This window comes from Gobius niger (assembly GCF_951799975.1).
Source record: "Gobius niger genome assembly, chromosome: 11".
NCBI lineage: Eukaryota > Metazoa > Chordata > Actinopteri > Gobiiformes > Gobiidae > Gobius > Gobius niger.
Genome location: NC_136862.1, coordinates 12,870,220 through 12,890,639, shown reverse-complemented (window position 1 = coordinate 12,890,639; position 20,420 = coordinate 12,870,220). Strand labels below are relative to the sequence as shown.

General features: G+C 40.1%; 1 protein-coding gene across 1 annotated transcript in view; it reads right to left on the bottom strand.

The window, feature by feature from the left end:
• srrm3 (serine/arginine repetitive matrix 3) overlaps positions 1–20,420 on the bottom strand; it is a 110,509-nt gene that overhangs the window by 28,628 nt on the left and 61,461 nt on the right. Inside the window, exon 3 of the mRNA XM_079565840.1 lies at positions 16,328–16,426. Coding sequence (XP_079421966.1) covers positions 16,328–16,426 — 99 coding nt within the window. The remainder of the gene's footprint in view (positions 1–16,327; positions 16,427–20,420) is intronic.

Below are 20,420 nucleotides of genomic sequence, written 5' to 3'. Positions count from 1 at the left end.
CGGTGAAAAATTAATTTAAATGTGTGTTTCATATTGGGGGAAAAAAAAATGGCGCGACAGCGCCACCTACATAAATCAAAATACATTGCGCCAATGGGGGAGGGGCCGAAGTAAACTTTGTCGTAGAGCGACGAGATTCGGTACAGACATTCGTCATGTGACGACAAACAAAAAATATTATTGTGGCCACGCCCCCTGACAAACCGGAAGTCCGCCATTTTGACAGGAAGGCCGGAGAATGCTGAGTCAGCGTTTTCGCTGACGTCGCATTTTAACGAACTCCTCCTAGGGCGTTTCACCAAATGAGCTCAAAATCGCTCCAGCTCATCTCCAGATGTGGGGCATCAAAAGTTATTCAAATCATTTGCCTATGTTTTACGGTTTGTTTGCGGCGAAGCCGCAATCTTTACGAAGAATTTTGCTATTCATCAAAAACTAAAAATTGCTCCCATTCGCACAAACAAACTCCGATTAAAAATCGGAAATATACATTTTATTGACCTTTCACCCCTGGACACAACAAATGTGAAAAAGTGACATTGGGCGCGATAGCGCCCCCTCCAGGTGCAGAAGAAAAAATGCATTATGGGAAAAAAATTAGTTTCTCAGAAATGGATAAAATTCGGTACAAAAATAGTTGATGGCGTCCCGATCCAAAAAGCCAATGAGACCCATATCGTATTTTGTACGGTGTTGCCATGGTGACGCCCGGGGCCCCCCATGTTATCCAATGGGGCTGACACATAAATTTCACATTATACAACATTACAGCGCGTTTGCGCCCCCTGTCAGGAGCTTGTGGACAGTGGTCATGGAAGTACGGCCCGTTAGGGCCGTCTGACGCTAATTGTGAAATTAAAAAGATTACGGGCGCGCTAGCGCCCTCTGCAGGCTGGAGCCATTACTCACATGGAGAGGCTAAAAATGTTGTTTTGATGTTTACTGACAACGATTAATGGCACATCAAGGCAATAAAATGCAGTGTGGCAACGCTGGCGCCCTTGGTAGGGTTGTGGCAACAGAGGCGCTAAAGGAGGCACGGCCCGCGAGGGCCGTTCGATGCCGCTTGCGGCTTTAATTCTTTCTTTCTTTCTTTCTTTCTTTCTTTCTTTCTTTCGCGCCGTCGTGATTTTCACCCAGTGAACATCGACGAAAAGTCCCAGATTTTGGCCCAAAATTCAAACCCGATCCGACGAAACTTTTGACTATTTCCAAATTTTTAATTTCAAAATAATGGCGCGTTAGCGCCACCTCCGTTTTTTTTTAACATTGCGAGATAGGACGCGGGCAAAAATGAAGTTTGTCGTAGAATCCTGAAAATCGGTACAGACGTGCATCATGACAAGTTGGGCAAAAAATATTATTACGGCAAGGCCGTCGGCCATATTGGATGTCGGCCATTTTGGATGAAAGCCCGCGAAGCGGGAATCTGCCTCTATTTTTCACTTCGTACAAAATCTATCTCCTCCTAGAGCGTTTATCGGAACAAGCTTATTTTGGGTGGAAAATAATCTTGAGAAGTAGAACTTTAAAAGTTATCCAAATTATTTTTCTAACTTTTACGGTTTTTATGCGGCGAAGCCGCAAACTGGACGAAGTATTTTGCGATTTTACGCAAACAATAAATGGCTCCCATTTGCACATATGAAGCCTGATTTCGTTCAAATTTTGACCCAAATTCAAACCCGATCCGACGAAACCTTTGACTATTTCCAAATATTTAATTTTAAAATAATGGCGCGATAGCGCCACCTCAGTTTTTTTTTGTATTGCAGGATAGGACACGGGCAAAAATGAAGTTTGTCGTAGAATCCTAAAAATCGGTACAGACGTGCATCATGACAAGTTGGGCAAAAAATATTATTACGGCAAGGCCGTCGGCCATATTGGATGTCGGCCATTTTGGATGAAAGCCCGCGAAGCGGGAATACTCATCTATTTTTCACTTCGCACAAAATCTATCTCCTCCTAGACCGTTAATAGGAACGAGCTAATTTTGGGTGGAAAATAATCTTGAGAAGTAGAACTTTAAAAGTTATCCAAATTATTTTTGTAACTTTAACGTTTTTTATGCGGCGAAGCCGCAAACTGGACGAAGTATTTTGCAATTTTTCGCAAACAATAAATGGCTCCCATTCGCACATATGAAGCCCGATTTTGATCATTTTTTTGTCAGGTGTTAAAGTCACAGTCCTAAACACTCTCATTAGGCAAAATTCAAATTTGGCGCGATAGCGCCCCCTATAGGAATTACATGGTGAGTACAAATTTTTGTTTCACGAAAATTAATATAATTTGGCACAAAATTCTATTTGGTCGCTCCGATCAGAAAAGTCAATCACACCTATGCCATATTTTTCACGGTGTTGCCATAGCGATGACCAGAATGTCCCATTTTATTGTGATGGAAAAATGTTAAACTCCATAATTCAGCGACATGTGCTTTTTCTATGTCCTCCGAGGAAAACCTGGTGAAGATCTAGAGAAGTGAGGAACCAAAGGTTATCCAAAGTACTTGGACAAACTAAAAGTATTTTCAACCCTTAGTAAAATTTAAAAATATGCTTCAGTTTGCAGATATAGCGTGATACAAATTCATACACCACACTCCAAATTATTATGCAAATTGTATTTCAGTATCAAAAAGGTAAAAAAAAAAGTTTCAATGAAACTCATGGATGGTGTCGTGTCTCGGGCTCTTTGAATCACTGACATTAATCTCAGACCTGGGATGATTAGTTGTCGGGTTAAGCCCAGTTAAGGGAAAAACTACTGAAAAAGGATGTTCCACTTTATTATGCAGATCATCATTTTCAAGCAATATGGGAAAGAAAAAGGGTCTTTCTGCTGATGAAAAGCATGAAATAGTTGAATGCCTTGGTCTAGGCATGAAAACCTTCGATATTTCATGAAAGATGAAGCGCAATCATCGAACTGATAAGAGATTTGTGGATGATTCAGACACACTCGGGTTTGTGCAGATAAAGGCACAATGAGGACGGTTTCTGACAGACAAATACATCAGATTAAGAGAACAGCAGCTACAAAGCAGCATACAGGTATGTGAAGCTGCTGGTGCCTCTGGAGTCTCCCGAACATGAAGGTGTAGGACCCTCCAGAGGCTGCAGTTGTGCATAAACCTTCTCTCCGGGCCTCCCCTAAACTGTTAATTGAAGCTGAAGCAGAAACGGCTGCAGTGGCTCAGAAATACATGAGACTCATTTTCAAACAGTCTTGTTCACTGATGAGGCCGTGTGACCCTGGATGGTCAGATGGATGGAGTAGTGAATGGTTGGTGAATGGCCACAATGTCCCAACAAGGCTGTGATGTCAGTAAGGAGGGGGCGGAGTCAGAGTCATGGTGAGAGAGCTGGTCGGCCCCTTTAGGATCCCTGAAGGTGTGAAAATGACCTCTTTCTGACTGACCACTTTCTTCTATGCTACAAAAAGAAGAGCCGTGTTTTCCCAAACAAGATCCTCTTCATCATGAAAACACACCATGTCCTGCTGTAAAGAAAACCTCTGCATCACTGGCTGCTATGGGCATAAAAGGAGAGAAACTCATGATGTGGACCCCCTCCTCCCCTGACCTCAGCCCTATTGAGAACCTTTGGAGCCTCATCAAGAAAAACGTCTATGAGGGTGGGAGGCAGTTTTCATCCAAATGGCAGCTCTGGGAGGCTATTCTAACATCCTGCAAAGAAATCCAAGCAGAAACTGTCCAAAAAAACTCACAAGTTTAATGGATTTAAGAATTTTGAAGCTGCTCAAAGAAGGTCCTATGTTAAAATCTAACTTGACCGGTTAAGATGTTTTTGATTGAAATACAGTGCCTCTCGAAAGTATTCATACACCTTCAACTTTTGCACATTTTGTCATGTTTACAACCCTAAACATAAAGATTTTATTTTTATTTTTTTACTGAACGTTCACACATAAGTAACCGACAACTGTGAAGTGAAAGCAAAATGATACATGATTCTGTTATTTTTCAAAAAATAGAAAAGTGAAAAGTGGGGCTTGCATAAGTATCATACAGCATGAATGAATACTTTGTGGAACCCCCTTTTACTGCAATAACAGCACAAGTCTTTTGGGGTTTGACTCTACAAGATTTGCACTTGTAGAGACTGACATTTTAGCCCATTCCTCTTTACAAAACAACTCCAGCTCTGTCACATTAGAAGGAGAGCGTTTGTGAACAGCAGTTTTCAGACCTTTCCACAGATTTTCATTAGGATTTAGGTCAGGACTTTGACTGGGCCATTCTAACACATTAATATGTTTTTATTGAAACCATTCCATTGTAGATTTATCTTTGTGCTCCGGGTCATTGTCCTGCTGAAGGTGAATCTCCGCCCCAGCCTCAGTTCTCTTGTGACTCCAGCAGGTTTTCCTCCAAAATGTCCCTGTATTTGGCTCCATCCATCTTCAAAACTATTCTTACAGTCTCCCCAGTCCCCACTGAGGAAAAGCAGCCCCACAGCATGATGCTCCCCCCCGTATATTTGACACTGGGGATGGTGCACTCAGGACGATGAGCAGTGTTAGGTTTGCTCCATACATAACGTTTGTCTCATCTGACCAAAGCTCCTTCTTCCACATGGAGCTGTGTCCTCCATATGACTTCTACAAACTTCAAACGGGATTTTTTATGTTCTCCTTTCAATAATGGCTTTCTTCTTCCACTCGTCCATGAAGGCCAGATTTGTGTAGATACGACTTATAGTTGTCCCATGTACAGATTGCCCCAGCTCAGCGGCAGGACTTCACAGCTCCTCCAGAGTTATCTTGGGGCACTTGGTTGTATTTCTGACCAGTGTCTCCTTGTTCAGTTTGTTAGTTTAGGTGAACGACCGTGTCTTGGTAAGTCTGCAGTGGTGCTTTACTCTTTCCATTTCTGAATGATGGATTGAACAGTTGCTCCGGGAGATGTTTAAATCTTGGGAAATCTTTGTATAACTTAATGCTGCTTTAAACTTCTCCACAGCTTTATCCCTGACCTCTCTGGTGCTCCTTGACCTTCATTATGCTGTTCAGTGACCAACACACTCCGACCACAGCTCTGAGGGCCTGAAAGAACAGCTGTAGTTATACTGAGAGTAGATTACACACAGGTGCCTCTATTTAACCGTTAGGCCAAGGTGTGAACATTCTGGAGTCATTAGGAATGTTTTAAAGGCAATTTAATGCACTCAGAAAATACTGTATGAATACTTATGCACGCCCCACTTTTCACTTTTCTATTTTATGAAAAATAACAGAATCATGTATCATTTTGCTTTCACTTCACAGTTGTCTGTTACTTGTGTGTGAACGTTCAGTAACAAAATAAAAATAAAATCTTTATGTTTAGGGTTGTAAACATGACAAAATGTGCAAAAGTCCAAGGTGTATGAATACTCACGAGAGGCACTGTATCTTTGATTTCCGTAAATATGACCTCCTAATGCTACAAATACAACAAATGACCATTTTCAGTTAATTACAAGCTTTAAAATGTATTGAAACAATGAGTTGCATAATAATTTGGAACAGTGGATTGAGTTTTAAATACCGTTTTCACTGGGAGATTTTTTCAACCACATTTAACCCTTGTGTGCCCCATAATTCAGATTTACACTCGTGGTCACCTGGGGTCATTTTTGACCCCATTTTGTTTCTCTAATGTCTCAGTCATAAAATAACCTTTTTCAACCAGTTTGGGTTCTATCTGTAGTGTAGCTTCAGACTAATGGCCTGATACAAAAAAAAATGTGTTTTTTATTTATTTTCAGTGTATAGACCTTCTTTATGTAAAAAAAACACCAAATCCTGAACAAACAACAGTCATAAAATATCAAAAATCGAATTCTGAGGATAACTCGGACTATCTGGTCAGTTTCCAAGTGGAAATAGTCAAACTTTTGAGTTAATGCAATTTTTGAATTTTCTCATACATTTACAAATAGTTACACTCGTGGTCACCTGGGCTCATTTTTGACCCCATTTTGTTTCTCTAATATTTCACTCATAAAACAACATTTTGAAATAAATGTGGTTCTATCTTTAGTTTGACTTCATAAAAATGCACTGATAGTAAATTTACCAGTTTTTATCATTTTTTGGGTTGGTGGGACATGTTTATGTAAAAAAAAGTCACATTTTGAGCCAAAAATGGCCCTGTAACACTGAAAATCCTGAAGTGGATATAACTCTAAGTATTTGGTGAATTGGGCACTGGGAGATCCATTTTCAGTGTTACAGGGCCATTTTTGGCTCAAAATTTGACTTTTTTTTAGGTCCCACCGACATAAAAAACGATAAAAACTGGTAAATTTACTATCAGTGCATTTTTATGAAGTCAAACTAAAGATAGAACCCACATTTATTTCAAAATGTTATTTTATGAGTGAAATATTAGAGAAACAAAATGGGGTCAAAAATGACCCCAGGTGACCACGAGTGTAACTATTTGTAAATGTATGAGAAAATTCAAAAATCAAAATAACTCAAAAGTTTGACTATTTCCACTTGGAAACTGACCAGATTGTCCGAGTTATCCTCAGAATTCGATTTTTGATATTTTATGACTGTTGTTTGTTCAGGATTTGGTGTTTTTTTTTACATAAAGAAGGTCTATACACTGAAAAAAAATAAAAAACACATTTTTTTTGTATCAGGCCATTAGTCTGAAGCTACACTACAGATACAACCCAAACTTGTTGAAAAAGGTTATTTTATGGCTGAGACATTAGAGAAACAAAATGACCCAAGGTGACCACGAGTGTAACTCTTTCTCATAACATTGTAATCACTTAATCAAAAAATGTAAAAAAAAAAATTATTAAATATCCGAAAATTCAGACCATTTGATAAAACTATGACAGAGATACACATCGACAAAGTGGCCACGACACAAGGGTTAAATGATCCTCGACAAGTTAAAGACTTTCATTTGAGTTGACAATTTAGGAAATCAGAGAAAAATGTCATTTGCATAATAATTTGGAATGCGGTGTACACATTTTTCTCTGTATAATGTATAAATTAAGAGCAGGGTTCTCAGTATTGTCAAAAAAGTGTTTTTTTTTTTTTTTGACAAAAACTTTGTCAGATACCAAGAGGGCACATTAGCGCATTCCAAAAATCCTAAAACTAAGACCCTCGGGAAAAAACTTAAAAAACAAACATAAAGGCAGTAGCAATACCGTAAATTTTGATTGAGGGAGACCAAAGGGGGCAGGGCGGTCGGCGAGGGCCGCTAATCGCCGCTTGCGGCTATATTTAGTATTACTTCTTTGGGGAAGGTGCAAAGTACATGACAGACATGTAATTTCAGACATGTAATCTTCCTTAACGTCAATGCCATCTTGCCAACCATGACCAGACTGAGCACTTCATCCTGTTTTGCTATTGTTCCTTCTTGTTGTTATTGTTCTCTTTTTATATCAGGCACTGATACACTTTGTTACCTTTTGTGTTCATGCACTTTTCAGTCTTAACACTTCAATAAAGGTCAAATGGCATTTGGTTAATACACTTTGGACACATGACCTGTCACACATTTTAAGGTAAACACATTACTTATCATATCGCAATCATATCAGATCGGCCCCTGTGTATCGTGATATGTATCGGATCGTGACAAAAGTGGATCGTCTCAGCCCTAATGTCTAACAGTCTGGAGACAATTTACTGTTATCAAACTCAACTCAAGTGTTAAAATACAAAGCCTTTTCCAGACTTGAGTAAAGTCTATCCCAAATCAAAATGCTAATCATCTCATATTAGATAATTGTAAAACCTAAAGCCAAAAGCAAAGACCAACTTCTGCATTAAGTTGAAGTTGAGAAAGTCATTTGTTTCATAAAAAAATGCCTCGGTCCATATTTGATGACATGTTGCTGGCTGACATTTAGCCTCTTCCATCACCCCGGCCGGGCGCCTCTCACTCCCAGCTTGTGACATTGATCTCTTCCCACTTGGTATTCACACACTCTGTACTGTACACTCAGACAGATGGCCGCAGCCTTCCTACAATCCTGATCCGCACGTAACCTACTACCCTCGTATACATTCCCCTTCCCCCCCCCCTCATGTTCGCAGTGCAACCCCGCGGCTCCGCAGACCTAAGGAAATGGGGGAAAAAACACTTCACTGACGATTTTATTATATGCAGCTCTGACCTTGTGAAATCCAGCTTTAATATGAAACCATCTGGCCGCACTGAGCAAAGGGAGTATATGCAGTATGTAAAGGCTGGTAATTTTAATGAGTTAAAGTAACCTTCACTGGCTGCCTTAAGCTTTCTCTGGGCTTCACAATGGGACGTCATAGAAATGTAGTACGAAACAGGACTGTAATAAAGAGTTTTTATACTCAGGTATAAATAAAAATACATAATTTGACATGTTCACACTGAAAGCCGGCTGTACTGGCTTGTGTACCAGTATCTGCTAATCCTATACCTCTGAAGATTTAAAAAACGTAATCGAGCGCAGAAAGACAGTTTGGACTGAGCGAGAAACTTGTGAGGGACTGGCGAAAAGCTTAATACAATGAAGAACATTTTAAAATAAGCTAATTGCAGGCTAAAAGCTAGATGGCCACAGCGAGAGGAACAAGTTTGCAAATGAGAGCTTGAATAATGTGCTGCCGGGAGAGGCTTGTCAACGGTGCAGATATGCCTCTAGGCCCAGGTGGTTGCCAAGCCTGGTGCGACTTATACTCTGGAGCGACTTATATATGCTTTTTTCTTCTTCATTATACATTTTTTGACTAGTGCAACTTATACACCGGAGCGACTTGAGTCCGGAAAATACCGTTTTTGAGCGTGACACCAGCCTGACTATTACCGCTATTTGGTATGTCTAAAACCCGCAGGATGATTATTTCCCATTGTTTTGTTATTGTGGCCATTAAAAACATGCAGAAACGTGTCCCGGGAAGCAGACTAAAGATGCTAAAAGAACAGATTTGTTTTTGTGAATGCTGCAAAAACCTCCAGCCCCCTTTTGCTCGTCGCTTGTGAGGGAAATCAAACAAAACGGGCGTGTTGGGCTCCTGTGAGATGGAGAGAAATAGGACGCTAACAATGGGAGAAGAGCTGCTAGTTGAAGTAAATGGTGTCTGAGAGGCGCATTTGAGTGGGGCAGCAGGCTGACGGTTTGTTATTGGAAGAAGATGGGTAACAGAGCCCCTAATTGGCTAAGGACGGCTGAGCACAGCAGGGAAGGCCTCGTACCAGCAAAAAAAACCTGCTTCTGCACCCAAAAGCCTGCACTGCCCAAACGGAGAAGTGCTCCGACAGCAGTCTTCTTCAAGACTCGTCCAGCCTGTCTGTGCTGCTGGAACGCAGGTCATTTTGATTTGTAACAAAAAAAAAATACTGTAGTAAGAAGAAGAGGGAATGGAGGAGCCATGATGTGTTGAAAGTTATGGCTGTAGGGAAAATGATAGAGGGGTGTATGACTGCAGCCGCCAATTAGATCAGCAGTTTGATGCGATGCATTTGATGAATCAATCAATCTATCTATCTATCTATCTATCTATCTATCTATCTATCTATCTATCTATCTATCTATCTATCTATCTATCTATCTATCTATCTATCTATCTATATATCTATCTATCTATCTATCTATCTATCTATCTATCTATCTATCTATCTATCTATCTATCTATCTATCTATCTATCTATCTATCTATCTATCTATCTATCTATCTATCTATCCTATCCTATCCTCCGGGTACTCCAGTTTCCCTATCCTATCCTATCCTCCGGGTACTCCAGTTTCCCCGACCACTAAAAAACAGGTAGCATTAGGATTCTCTCTGGGGCCAGGATTCTGTTGGAAAAGAGATTCTTCATCTCAGGGGGACTTTCCAATTTAAATATAGGTAAAAAAAAAATAAAAAAAAAGATTGTACTTGGTTGTTCAGGTGTTGGACAAAGATTCTGAGGACTTCAAAAACTTCTTGGGAAAATGCTCAGGTTAACGCAGCATGTAGAAAATACATGCAAACGCATAAAGTATTGCCATTGTGGATATATGCATAGGTTTTTCATTTTGAACTATAAATAAACCTTTTGAATCAATGGGGCAGGCGTATCATACTTTGACGGCTGAATGAGGTTAAAGTCACATATTTCCAAATGCATTAGGGGCAAAAAAAAAAAGTCAAATTGAAATAACCATACCACCCATGAAAGTTGCAAATGATCAGCTACAGTAATATTAGCTGAAACTCATTGTCATTGTCTATGCTCACTGCAGGCCTTTATGAATGACGCGCGCTGCCAAAAAAAGTGATTAAACACAATTGGAAGTATCCAGTGCTCCCTGTGCAATGCCATTAACCATACATCAACTAATTCCCCTGCCTTTCCTTGAGCTTTTAATTGATTATGTTGTGGTTTGAGGTTTGAGTTACACAGACGAGCGCTGCAAAGCTTTTAGAGTGCCTTCCCGGGGATGACAGGTTACTTTATTGAGCTCCAGTGTCTATGGGACTTGGCTCTGATAGACTAGACTCCAGGCGGCTGCAGTACAACTCATTCAGTCACTCAGGAAGGAAATTACACTGGATTTCAATGGCTGTGGAGTTATTGGACATTTTGGAGATAGAATTGGACCAGATTGAATGCTTTTGAAAAATCTTGGCTGATGAGAAGAAGCCACATTGTGTTTTATTTTATTTTATTTTATTTTAAATGAAGGCTGAATTATGAATCATTTGTCTGTATTTAATGAATATAAGAAGCATCACCGGTGTTGCTCTCTATGTCAACTGGAAAAAAAATAAAATCCGAAATCAAAATATGTAGCAACCCTTTCGGCTTTCTCTTTCTCTTTCTCTTTGTCAAATGTCACCACAGTGAAGTGAACCAGATGTTGTGCCAGATGACCTTGTTGTCATACAGTGGAGTGGGCACGGGGAGTTAAGTGTCTCCCCCAGAGAGGGATGAAGAAACCACACGGCTCAAGTAAATCACCTTTTGCATACATGGTGTTACAGGACAAGCACGGGGGCCAGGATTGTAAAAAAAAATATCTTGAAAAGCTCTTTAGAGTCACATTTGTATCATTCCATCTACGTTGAGTAATTTGAATCCAATTTACTCTCTGGATTTCTGTAGTAAAAGTTAATGGTATAGAGCAATGTTTCCAACCAGGGGTACAAGGACCTGGGGGTACTTAAGCACATAGTTCAGTGTATACATGGAATTTCCTCAGATTAAAAAAACAAGTTTAATTTCAATATTACTTTCAAAGAAAAGTTAATTTGAACGATGTTTTACATTAAAGTGATAGTCGGTAAGCGAAGTTTGAAAGCAAACAATCAATTTCCTCCCCTCTTTTACCAGATAGTCCTAGTTTGCAAAATGAGGAGAGCAGGAACAGCATTTTCAAAAGTTACTGATCAAGCTCCTCCCCCCTCTCTCCTGATTGGACCCGACAGGCTGCTTCACAGAAAAAGCGTGTCTCATTAGTCAATGCGGGAGGATACTAGACTCTGATTAGTTGCTGAGATCCGGGAAGGAGGGACTTAACAAAAAATAATACATATATAAATATATATATTATTACCTACTTTACATCAAAATGCAAGACCATGTAGACAATTTTTTTATAAAAATTGTAATACATTTAGACTTCCAGACTATGACTTTAAAAGGTTTGAATCTGAGATAAGTTTAGCTTTAGCTTTATTCTGAACACAAAACTAATTACTCTGACTTTCGTTGTTCACTTTAAAAGGGGTACATGAGTCAACAAAAACTTCTACTTTGCTTTAATTTATTTGTCACCCTTGGGAGAACACTGGTATATAGAGCAGTTAACATTTAACAGGGGGTACTTGGAATTATTTCAGAGTATAAAATGAAGGTGAAATGTTATCTTAATGATGTTTTTCAGTAACAGGCTTAAATTTTGAACACAACACTTAACTAAACACAGAATAATCTTGAGTTTCGATAACTTTGTATTAATACTGATAGGGTCCTTGAGGTATGGGTACTTGACTCAAGGGGTACGCAAGACAAAAAAGGTTGGTAACCACTGGTATAGAGGACGACACTGAAGCCAGTGACGGCAGTGAAATATCTTTTCATTCTGGGTCAATATTGAGCACTATCCAAATGTACTTGTACTTTCTGCAGTAATGGAGCTTATCTTTTGAACTAACACCAGCTGCGCCGCTCTCACCTTCAGTATCAAAGACACATTATGATCTTGCTAAATGTAAAGTGAAAAGATAAATATATTTTCTTTTGAATTAAAGGGATGTTTAGATTATTATCTACACCTAAAGTTTGCATCACTGTGTGAAACAAACATACTGTATCTTTGTATACTGTAAACATACTCTGTATTTTTGGTCAATGGAAGATTCAGATGTGAGTCTACTATTTGTATTTTTTACGATGCTTATGGCTTATCGGGGCAGAAAGACAACTTGATATGCAAAAATGTGTGCAGAACTTTTTCTTGTGCAGCCTTTCTTAATAATGGACAGTGAGGAGTCCTAGTGGGAGGTTTACAAGGTCCGTGTTTCTGCTCCACAGCCTGCTCAGTATGCAGCATGCAGGCCGACAGCACATCCCTGTTAGTCTAAATGAAACATATTTTTTGCTCTTTTAATAAAAAATAAAAACATATTTGCCTCAGGCTTTTAGTCAGATATCGAATGTGTGAAACCGGGGGTTAGCTTCAGTATTGATCCAGCTGTGATTGGGCAGACTTAGGAGTGCAAGCCTGACTGAATCTGAGCCACTGCCATCCTTTCTGTAGGAAATCAATGCGGTACATCGGTAAACAGAGTTATGAGCTCATGTGTCCACGCTTCCTGCAGGCTGTTTATTGCTGGTGTATATAAGACTATTAAGCTACTTCTGTCAGGCCTGCGCTGTCAATAGGAACAGTCCCCTCGGAGAATGAATAAAGCTGCAGTAAACTTCAACTCGATACATGCATCTGTTAGCTTCAGATAGTAATAAAAGTGATGCTGTGCTCCCGGTCAGTCATTAAAATCTCAGAGAAAATGGAGACTTTTACTTGCTCTCAATTAACATGGATGTTGGTCATTTTATATTGATCCAGTGTTGCATTAACTTTTCCCCAAGATCTTGTATTGATGATGCGAAAGTGTGACCACAGTGCAAAGCCTTCTCCAGCACATCCCAAAGATTCTCACTGTGGTTAAGATCTGGAGTCTATGATGTCTCATGCTCCTTGAACCCCTCTTTCACAATGTGAGCCCCATGAATCCTGGCATTGTCATCTTGGAATATGCCCATGCCATCAGGGAAGAAGAAATCCATTAACAAGGATGTTCAGGTCGTCATCTGGTCTCATTCTTTGGGCACATAGTGTTTCTGAACCTGTTTCTGTTAAATAAGGCAGTGGTGTTTTTTTGGGATGTCGAACCATTTAAAAAACAGGGCTAGAGAGTTCAGAGACATGTGGGAGACACACCTATCAATGTTACCAACCATTTACAACCAGGAGATATCAAAAATACGCTGAATGCACATTTTGAGAATGTCATTGAAAATACGCTGAATGCACATTTTGAGAATGTCTTTGAAGACCGTTTGCACTTTGCATCACAAAAGTCAGCTCAATTTCTCTTTGATAATGTTTGCTGATCATTTGTTTTAAACTGATGGTAAGTGAAAGACCTTAAAGGGACATTTCAGGATTTTTGACATAGGGCCTCATTTCCTAGTTATCCAGAGATATATATATTTTTAAATTTGTGCAGTCCTTATATTTGAAGACTTTAGTGGCGCTAGGCTAGTATTAGGCTAGCGCATGTCTATGGTAACTAGTAGCCTGTATTAAAACCTCTTCAAAATCATGGGGTCGTCCTCCAAACGTTGCCATATCTGATTTGTAGAAAGCTTCTTTGTGAACTTCAGGTGTAGTAATGTCGGCCACAGGTAAACACACTACTGTAGATCCGGTAACCTAGCAGATCACTTCGCCGCTGCGTAGCTTACAACCAGGAAGCTGATGCTGCTCAAATATAAGTTCTTCTAAATTCAAAATGGTTATATTTCAAAAATGATTCAGTCAACACAGACATTTATATGGGTAGTCTGGTGTTATAAGTGATTTGCCTCAGGTGCACTGTGCTTGAGACTGTTTTTAATGCAGGCTACTAGTTACCATAGACATGCGCTAGCCCAGCACTAGCCTAGCACCACTAAACTCTTAAAATATAAGGAACTGCATGAAATAAAAAAATAAAAAATATATATTATATATATATCCAGAAATCAACAACACTCTGGATAACTAGGAAATTAGGCCCTATGTCAAAAATCCTGAAATATCCCTTAAAGCACGAAACAAACTATTCTAATCAATGGAAAGGATTGGTCAGGAAGAACACTATTCACTATTGTTCACTATTACAATAAATGGACATAATCATGACAGTAGTAAAACATGTCCCCTGCTTTTAGGACAACATAACGTACATTGATGCAGGGAAAATGTATAAAGCTAAGGACAGTCTGTGCCTTGAGAAGAAGTGGATGTGCATGTTAAAAAAAGTCTATATTGGAAAAAGGTTTTTAATGTGGACAGAGGATGTTTACTTGTGAAGAAAGCCGTTGATTTGTCGAGCACTTGTGTGTGGTGAGAGGTGAGGGATAAGCACTCTGCAAATTACAACCGTCTTCAATTTTCCACATCAAGGCCTTTGGTGGAGGGAAAGCTGCGCATCCTGCTTCCGGAGCGCCCTTGAGACGCAACTAATGCCAGCAGAAACTTTTCCTGAACCACCGTATTCATCTTCCCCCCCAACCCCCCCTCAGATGGTCTCCCCTTTGCTGAAAATGTCAGGCCTTGGCTAAAGTGCAGAGCAGGGCCATTAGTCTATTCAGCGAGACAGGAAGTGCTAGCGTCATTAGCGGTTATTAGCTCGAAGACAGCAGGTCACACCACCGTCGGCGCTATGGCTTCACACAGACTCTGGCGGCTGACTCAGGAGAGCAGACACGCCCACACGCTGTTCCTTAATCACACATGGATGAACACACGAGTAGACGGTAATTGCAATATCATTTAGGCTTATGGAACTGCTCTGTCTCCCTTCCCGACAATTACGGTGTCAATGCAAAGCTGTACAGGCTTTGCGGATTTAAATATACATTTGAAAATTGCTTTTGCCGGCGCTACAGGTGTGTAATTGTCAAACACACACCTTTTATTACGCTGAGCAAACTATAATTATGATGCATGATTAAGCATTGAGCTCAGTTGTATTCTTTTTGTTGTAAGTTATTTATGTGAGACAGACACAACGGAAAATAATCAACAACTTATGTAGACATTTTCAGACCGGAACCCACACAAAAAATAATTCCAATAATTGCCACTTTTAGTCGTATCAAGTAATAATTATGTATTGACCTGAGACAACCCAAAAACTTTCTTTAGTGCTGTCTAACTAGGCATCAGGCATTAACCTCTTAAACCCCACCTAAACGGAGCACATTTTCTCCTGTTTGGCTTTACCCAAATCAAAAAGCTTCTTGAAAAAAGCGTCAAAACTGTGACGGAAATGAGATGAAAATCAGGCTGAAAAAGCAACAAAGAAAGTTGGAAATGCAACAAAAATGCCACGAAGGAGCAACAGAAAAGGGACAGAAAAGCAGCAAAAAGTGTGACGAAAAAAGAGACAAAAATGTAACGAAAAAGAGACAAAAATGTGACGAAAAAGAGACAAAAATGAGATGAAAAATGTGACGAAAAAGAGACAAAAATGTGACGAAAAAGAGACAAAAAATAGACGAAAAAGTGACGAAAATGAGATGAAAAATGTGACAAAAAAGAGACAAAAATGTGACGAAAAAGAGACAAAAAAGAGATGAAAAATGTGACGAAAATGCGTGAAGAAAACAAAAGAGCAACAAAAAGCGACGAAAGAGCAACAGAAAAGTGTCAAAAAAGTGGCGGCAACATGAGGAAAAAGATCCATTTCTATCAGTTCTTTATCTTAGCTTTCGAATGAGGTGTTACTCTGGCCTATAGATTTGAATATTTGCCATTTGGGTAAAGCTAAACTGGAGAAAATGCACTTGTTATGGCGGGGGTTAAGAGCATAAGATTTTATAAGCACAAGCTTTTTCTATTTTTATTCTGTATAAGTCGTACTTAATCTTTAGGAGCAGGAGAAAGACAGAGCAATTGACAGAGCAATATAGTGTTTTAAAAAGAGAAACAACTAAAACGCTAGATACATAAAGGATGAAGAAGCTGGACAGAAGAGTGATCGGGGCTGAAAAGGAAGCAAACCATAAAAAGGAGAGTTTTGAAAGCGGACTCACATCGGTGGCTGCGTGCCCTCTCTGGTAATGACACCCTCTTTGTCCATCAGCATCTGCCGGAAAGTGCTCACTTTTTGTCGGATCTCCTCCTCTGTGTACCTGAGAGACGACAGAGAAAAGAGCGCTGTTTAGAAGATTGGCACCAACACACTTGTGGTCACTGAAGACAAAAGGCAGCAAAAGTCTATTTCACACACACACACACATAAGAAATTCATCAAATACTTAAAGCATAAATGTTAGGCAAACCGTTTCAAATGATTATGGCATGAGCTGGATTTTGCCGAGATAGAAAACTTATTCAAGATTCAAATTTGGAGAGGAAATGTCTAATAAAGAGGTGCAAGAATCTGTCGCACTGTGTGAACGATGCGATGGCACAGAAAATACTAATTTCCCGTGTCCCATTTATAATTTCCTGGAGGATAATACTTTGCATCTTTCATTGCCGCTCCTCTGCGTGACGGCCGAACATGAAATCGACCTTTTACGCTTTAATTCCATTGTGAGCGTGAATGTGGGACGGGACATAGCGAATGAATCAAACATGGTTACACATTTTTTATGCATGCAGCCCGCAAGCGCCGCCGAGCAGGACGCGGTGACAGCCCCGGAGAGGTGGGCTCGAGCGGCGCCTCTGTCGGGCTCTCCCGCGGCGGCATTACTGAGCATGAGGCTGAACCACTGTCAGCGCTGTACGTGGTTATTTAGTCAGATCATCTCCTGGCATGTTCACACTTTCCATACATTTTTCCTCGACTTCTGGTAATAAGCTGTGATTACGAACGCAGTTATGAGATGACAAGGGTGTGACAAGGGTGGGGGGGGGGGGGGGGGGGGGATTTAATATAGGAAGAGTCTAGAGCTGCATAATACTGTATAGCACTAGACAGAGCATTGTTATCACAGTATTAGGGGATGCAGAGGTTTATAGGATAATGTGCAGCCTTACTGAGCTTTTACATGCAAGACTGACTCACAGCACTACAGGATATTGGAAAAGAAAAGTTTAGGTACTACTGGTGTCGAAAAATATTATATCTTTAGCGAGCAAGTTTTGATGCCTGTTGGGTCCAGGGACAGCATTAAAGGAAGTCATTGTTTCAGCTCAAATAAATTACACAACATTCAAATTATTTTTTAATGGACCAAATATACATTATTGTTCTGTTTTCTGGTTCTAGATGACACATATTTTAGTATAGGTATATAAAAAAAAAAGTTTCTTTCAGGTATCAGTATGAAAAACCAAGTATCATTCAAGAACCGGTATTGAAAAAAATATAACAGTTCCCAGCCCTACTCTCAGCTCTGCAATCATATTTTAATGAGCATGAGCCAATTGCTGTGAAATACAAAAACACTGGATGGACACTGTCATACGCAGTGTTACCTAGAAAAAGTAAAGTAGCACTGATTTCTGAATACTTATTTAAAGCAGTACTAAGTAACTTGTTTACCTTAATAAATCCTTTTCATTGTTCCTCTGGGGGTAATACAAGTGTTAATGGGATGAATGGGGGGTCTTTCATCTCCCCTTGTGTCTCTGGCCAGAAAGCCATTCTTGCAACTTTCCCTGCCTCGGGGTCGGAGGCCCCAATACACACTAATGGAATCACAAAGAAGAAGCTAACAAGCTAACGGGCAAGCTAAACAGTATTTACAGCTAAATTTGAGTGATTTTTTTTTTAATCCATTGTGTAATTGGATGTACAATATCCCTCTCTCCCTTTGTCTTTTCTATCAGCGTAGTATTTACTCTCACGGACAAGTAATGGGTATAAAACGCAACATGCTACGACACCTGCAGTGGCGCTTATGGCCTCTAGGGGCATGAGTTATTTAGTGCTGCTTTAACCTCACTGATGACTTGACTTTAAAAGTAACTTCGTTTGATTATAAGTTACTGTATTAGTTACATTCAGCAGCGGCCGACAACACCTCCACCGCCTCCACAGACAAATGCCACCACTCACTTTATGGGAAGTGCATTTTAACAGTAACATAAACAACGCTGACACAGACTCAAAATAGAGACGTATTTCCATCTCTCTCCTCCTCCACTACATTTGTGTTGTGAGTTGTCCTCATGTTGCATACATTATGTCACTCGCGAAGAAAAAAGAAATATATCTTTTTACTAAAGAAAATTACAAAATAGTAACTCACAGTGACTTGGATAAGGAACTTTTATCTGATTACTGGTTTGGAATAAGTAATGCGTTATACTCATTACTGACAAAAGTAATCAGATTAGAGTAGTGCGTTAATAACTCGCTACTGGCATCACTGATCATGTGACTCGTGGTTTGAGCATTACACATCTCTTTCTGTAAACCATTTCCTGCTATCAGGCCTTTCTTTTTAGCAGTTTTACACTATAATAATACATTACATAATTTTCCCCTTTGCCCGTAAGTGGTAGAAAAACAACATACAGAAAGATCCGAGGCACTATAACACTATAATTTTGCTTCTATAGCGCCTGCACAATATTATCTTAATGTCACATTTGTATAGCATCGTTTTGCGCAACAGCCTCATAGTCAGATAACATTTGCAGATTTTAAATATGTCAGATAATTGGGCATGCCTTTAGATAGCAAGTGCCTGTCATAATGACCAGCAGCTTGTAAGTAATTGTCTATCCCAAACCCCCCCCTCTCCATAAGCAGTCTGTAAATTACGGCTGCACATTTGAGCGTGAAAAGTGCATTAGCCCGGCTGAGTGTTTGCTCTCCTCGGATTAAATATAGAAGCCCATATCTTGCAGTGGGGCCCCCGGTGCTATCAGTCCGTCGACAGTGGGGAGAATGAGATTAAGGACAAGTGTGATAGAGCGCTGAAATAGCTGGAAGATGGCCCAAAATGCGAGGTATGAGGCAGCCCTGTGACAGCACCATCAGGGCCCGCTGCTGTAACCGCAATCTCTCTGCTCTGGCTCCTGTCAACTCAGCACAATGCGGCCCACAAATATGAGCTTGCTATTCACGGCCTCGCACCACCCATCACCATACGTTAAGGCTTCCATCACTACCGCGTCTGCTGTCGGTAGTGCACTCAAGAAGTCTGTACAATGGGAAGAATCAGAGACACTCCTGGCTGTGCTTTGTCCAAAAAAAACATAGGGCTGTCTCTTTTTTTATCCTTTTCCAACACTGTCCAGTGTGTTAGCGCCCGAAGCCATCCCCGTCGGCAGTCCACCGAAGAAAGGTCAAAAGAGCGAAACCAAAAATCAGTGTTTGAATTCCACCGGCGAAAAGCCCCATGTCTTCTTTGCTCTTTTTTTTTTTTCACAGCCATTTTTTTTTTCAGACAGCTTTCTAGTAACAAGTCTCACATTCTGCCGTTTTGAGGTGAATCAAGGTTCAATTGACAAGCATGCCGTGATGGTTTGAGCAGTCAGACGTTTTATATAGGAGAAAAACAAAATCGATGGTCAAATCAAGCTACAGAAAAACATCCTCAGCATCCCAGTGTGAGTCCAGAAACCATTTTGCAGCAGGTAGCAATTGATAGAGAGACGTGGGGAGAGAGGGGGGGTGCAGCGATGTCAGAGGCAAGCGATGATGCCAAGGATAAAGTACTTTTCTAGCTGTATAAATAATACTCTATTGTACACAAATAGGCCTCATTAACACTGTAAATGACGGTGATATGATATGTAGTAAATCAGACAGAAGCAGCATGAACGTTAATGGGCAGAGAAAACAATCAGTTTGAGAGATCATCTTTTTGACCACACCTGCTAAAGGTTTTTGCACGGTCAGGGTTAAGTTACATTTTTAACTTAATTAAATGTATAATAGCATATAATAATTTATAGTAATACATGGTCTGAGTCACAAGTTTTCAGTAAATATCTAAACACATATGACCCTATGTAGCTGGAGTTAGCAACTTTGAATGTATAGACCAGCCATTCCCAAAGTCCAGGACATCACATGACTTGGAGACTGCAGTACATCCAAAATGCTGCTGCTCGAGTCCTGACCAGAACCAGGAAATACGGCCAGATTAGTCCAGTGCTCCGGTCTCTGCACTGGCTTCTTGACGCTCAGAGAAAAGATTTTAAAACCGCTCTGCTTGTGCT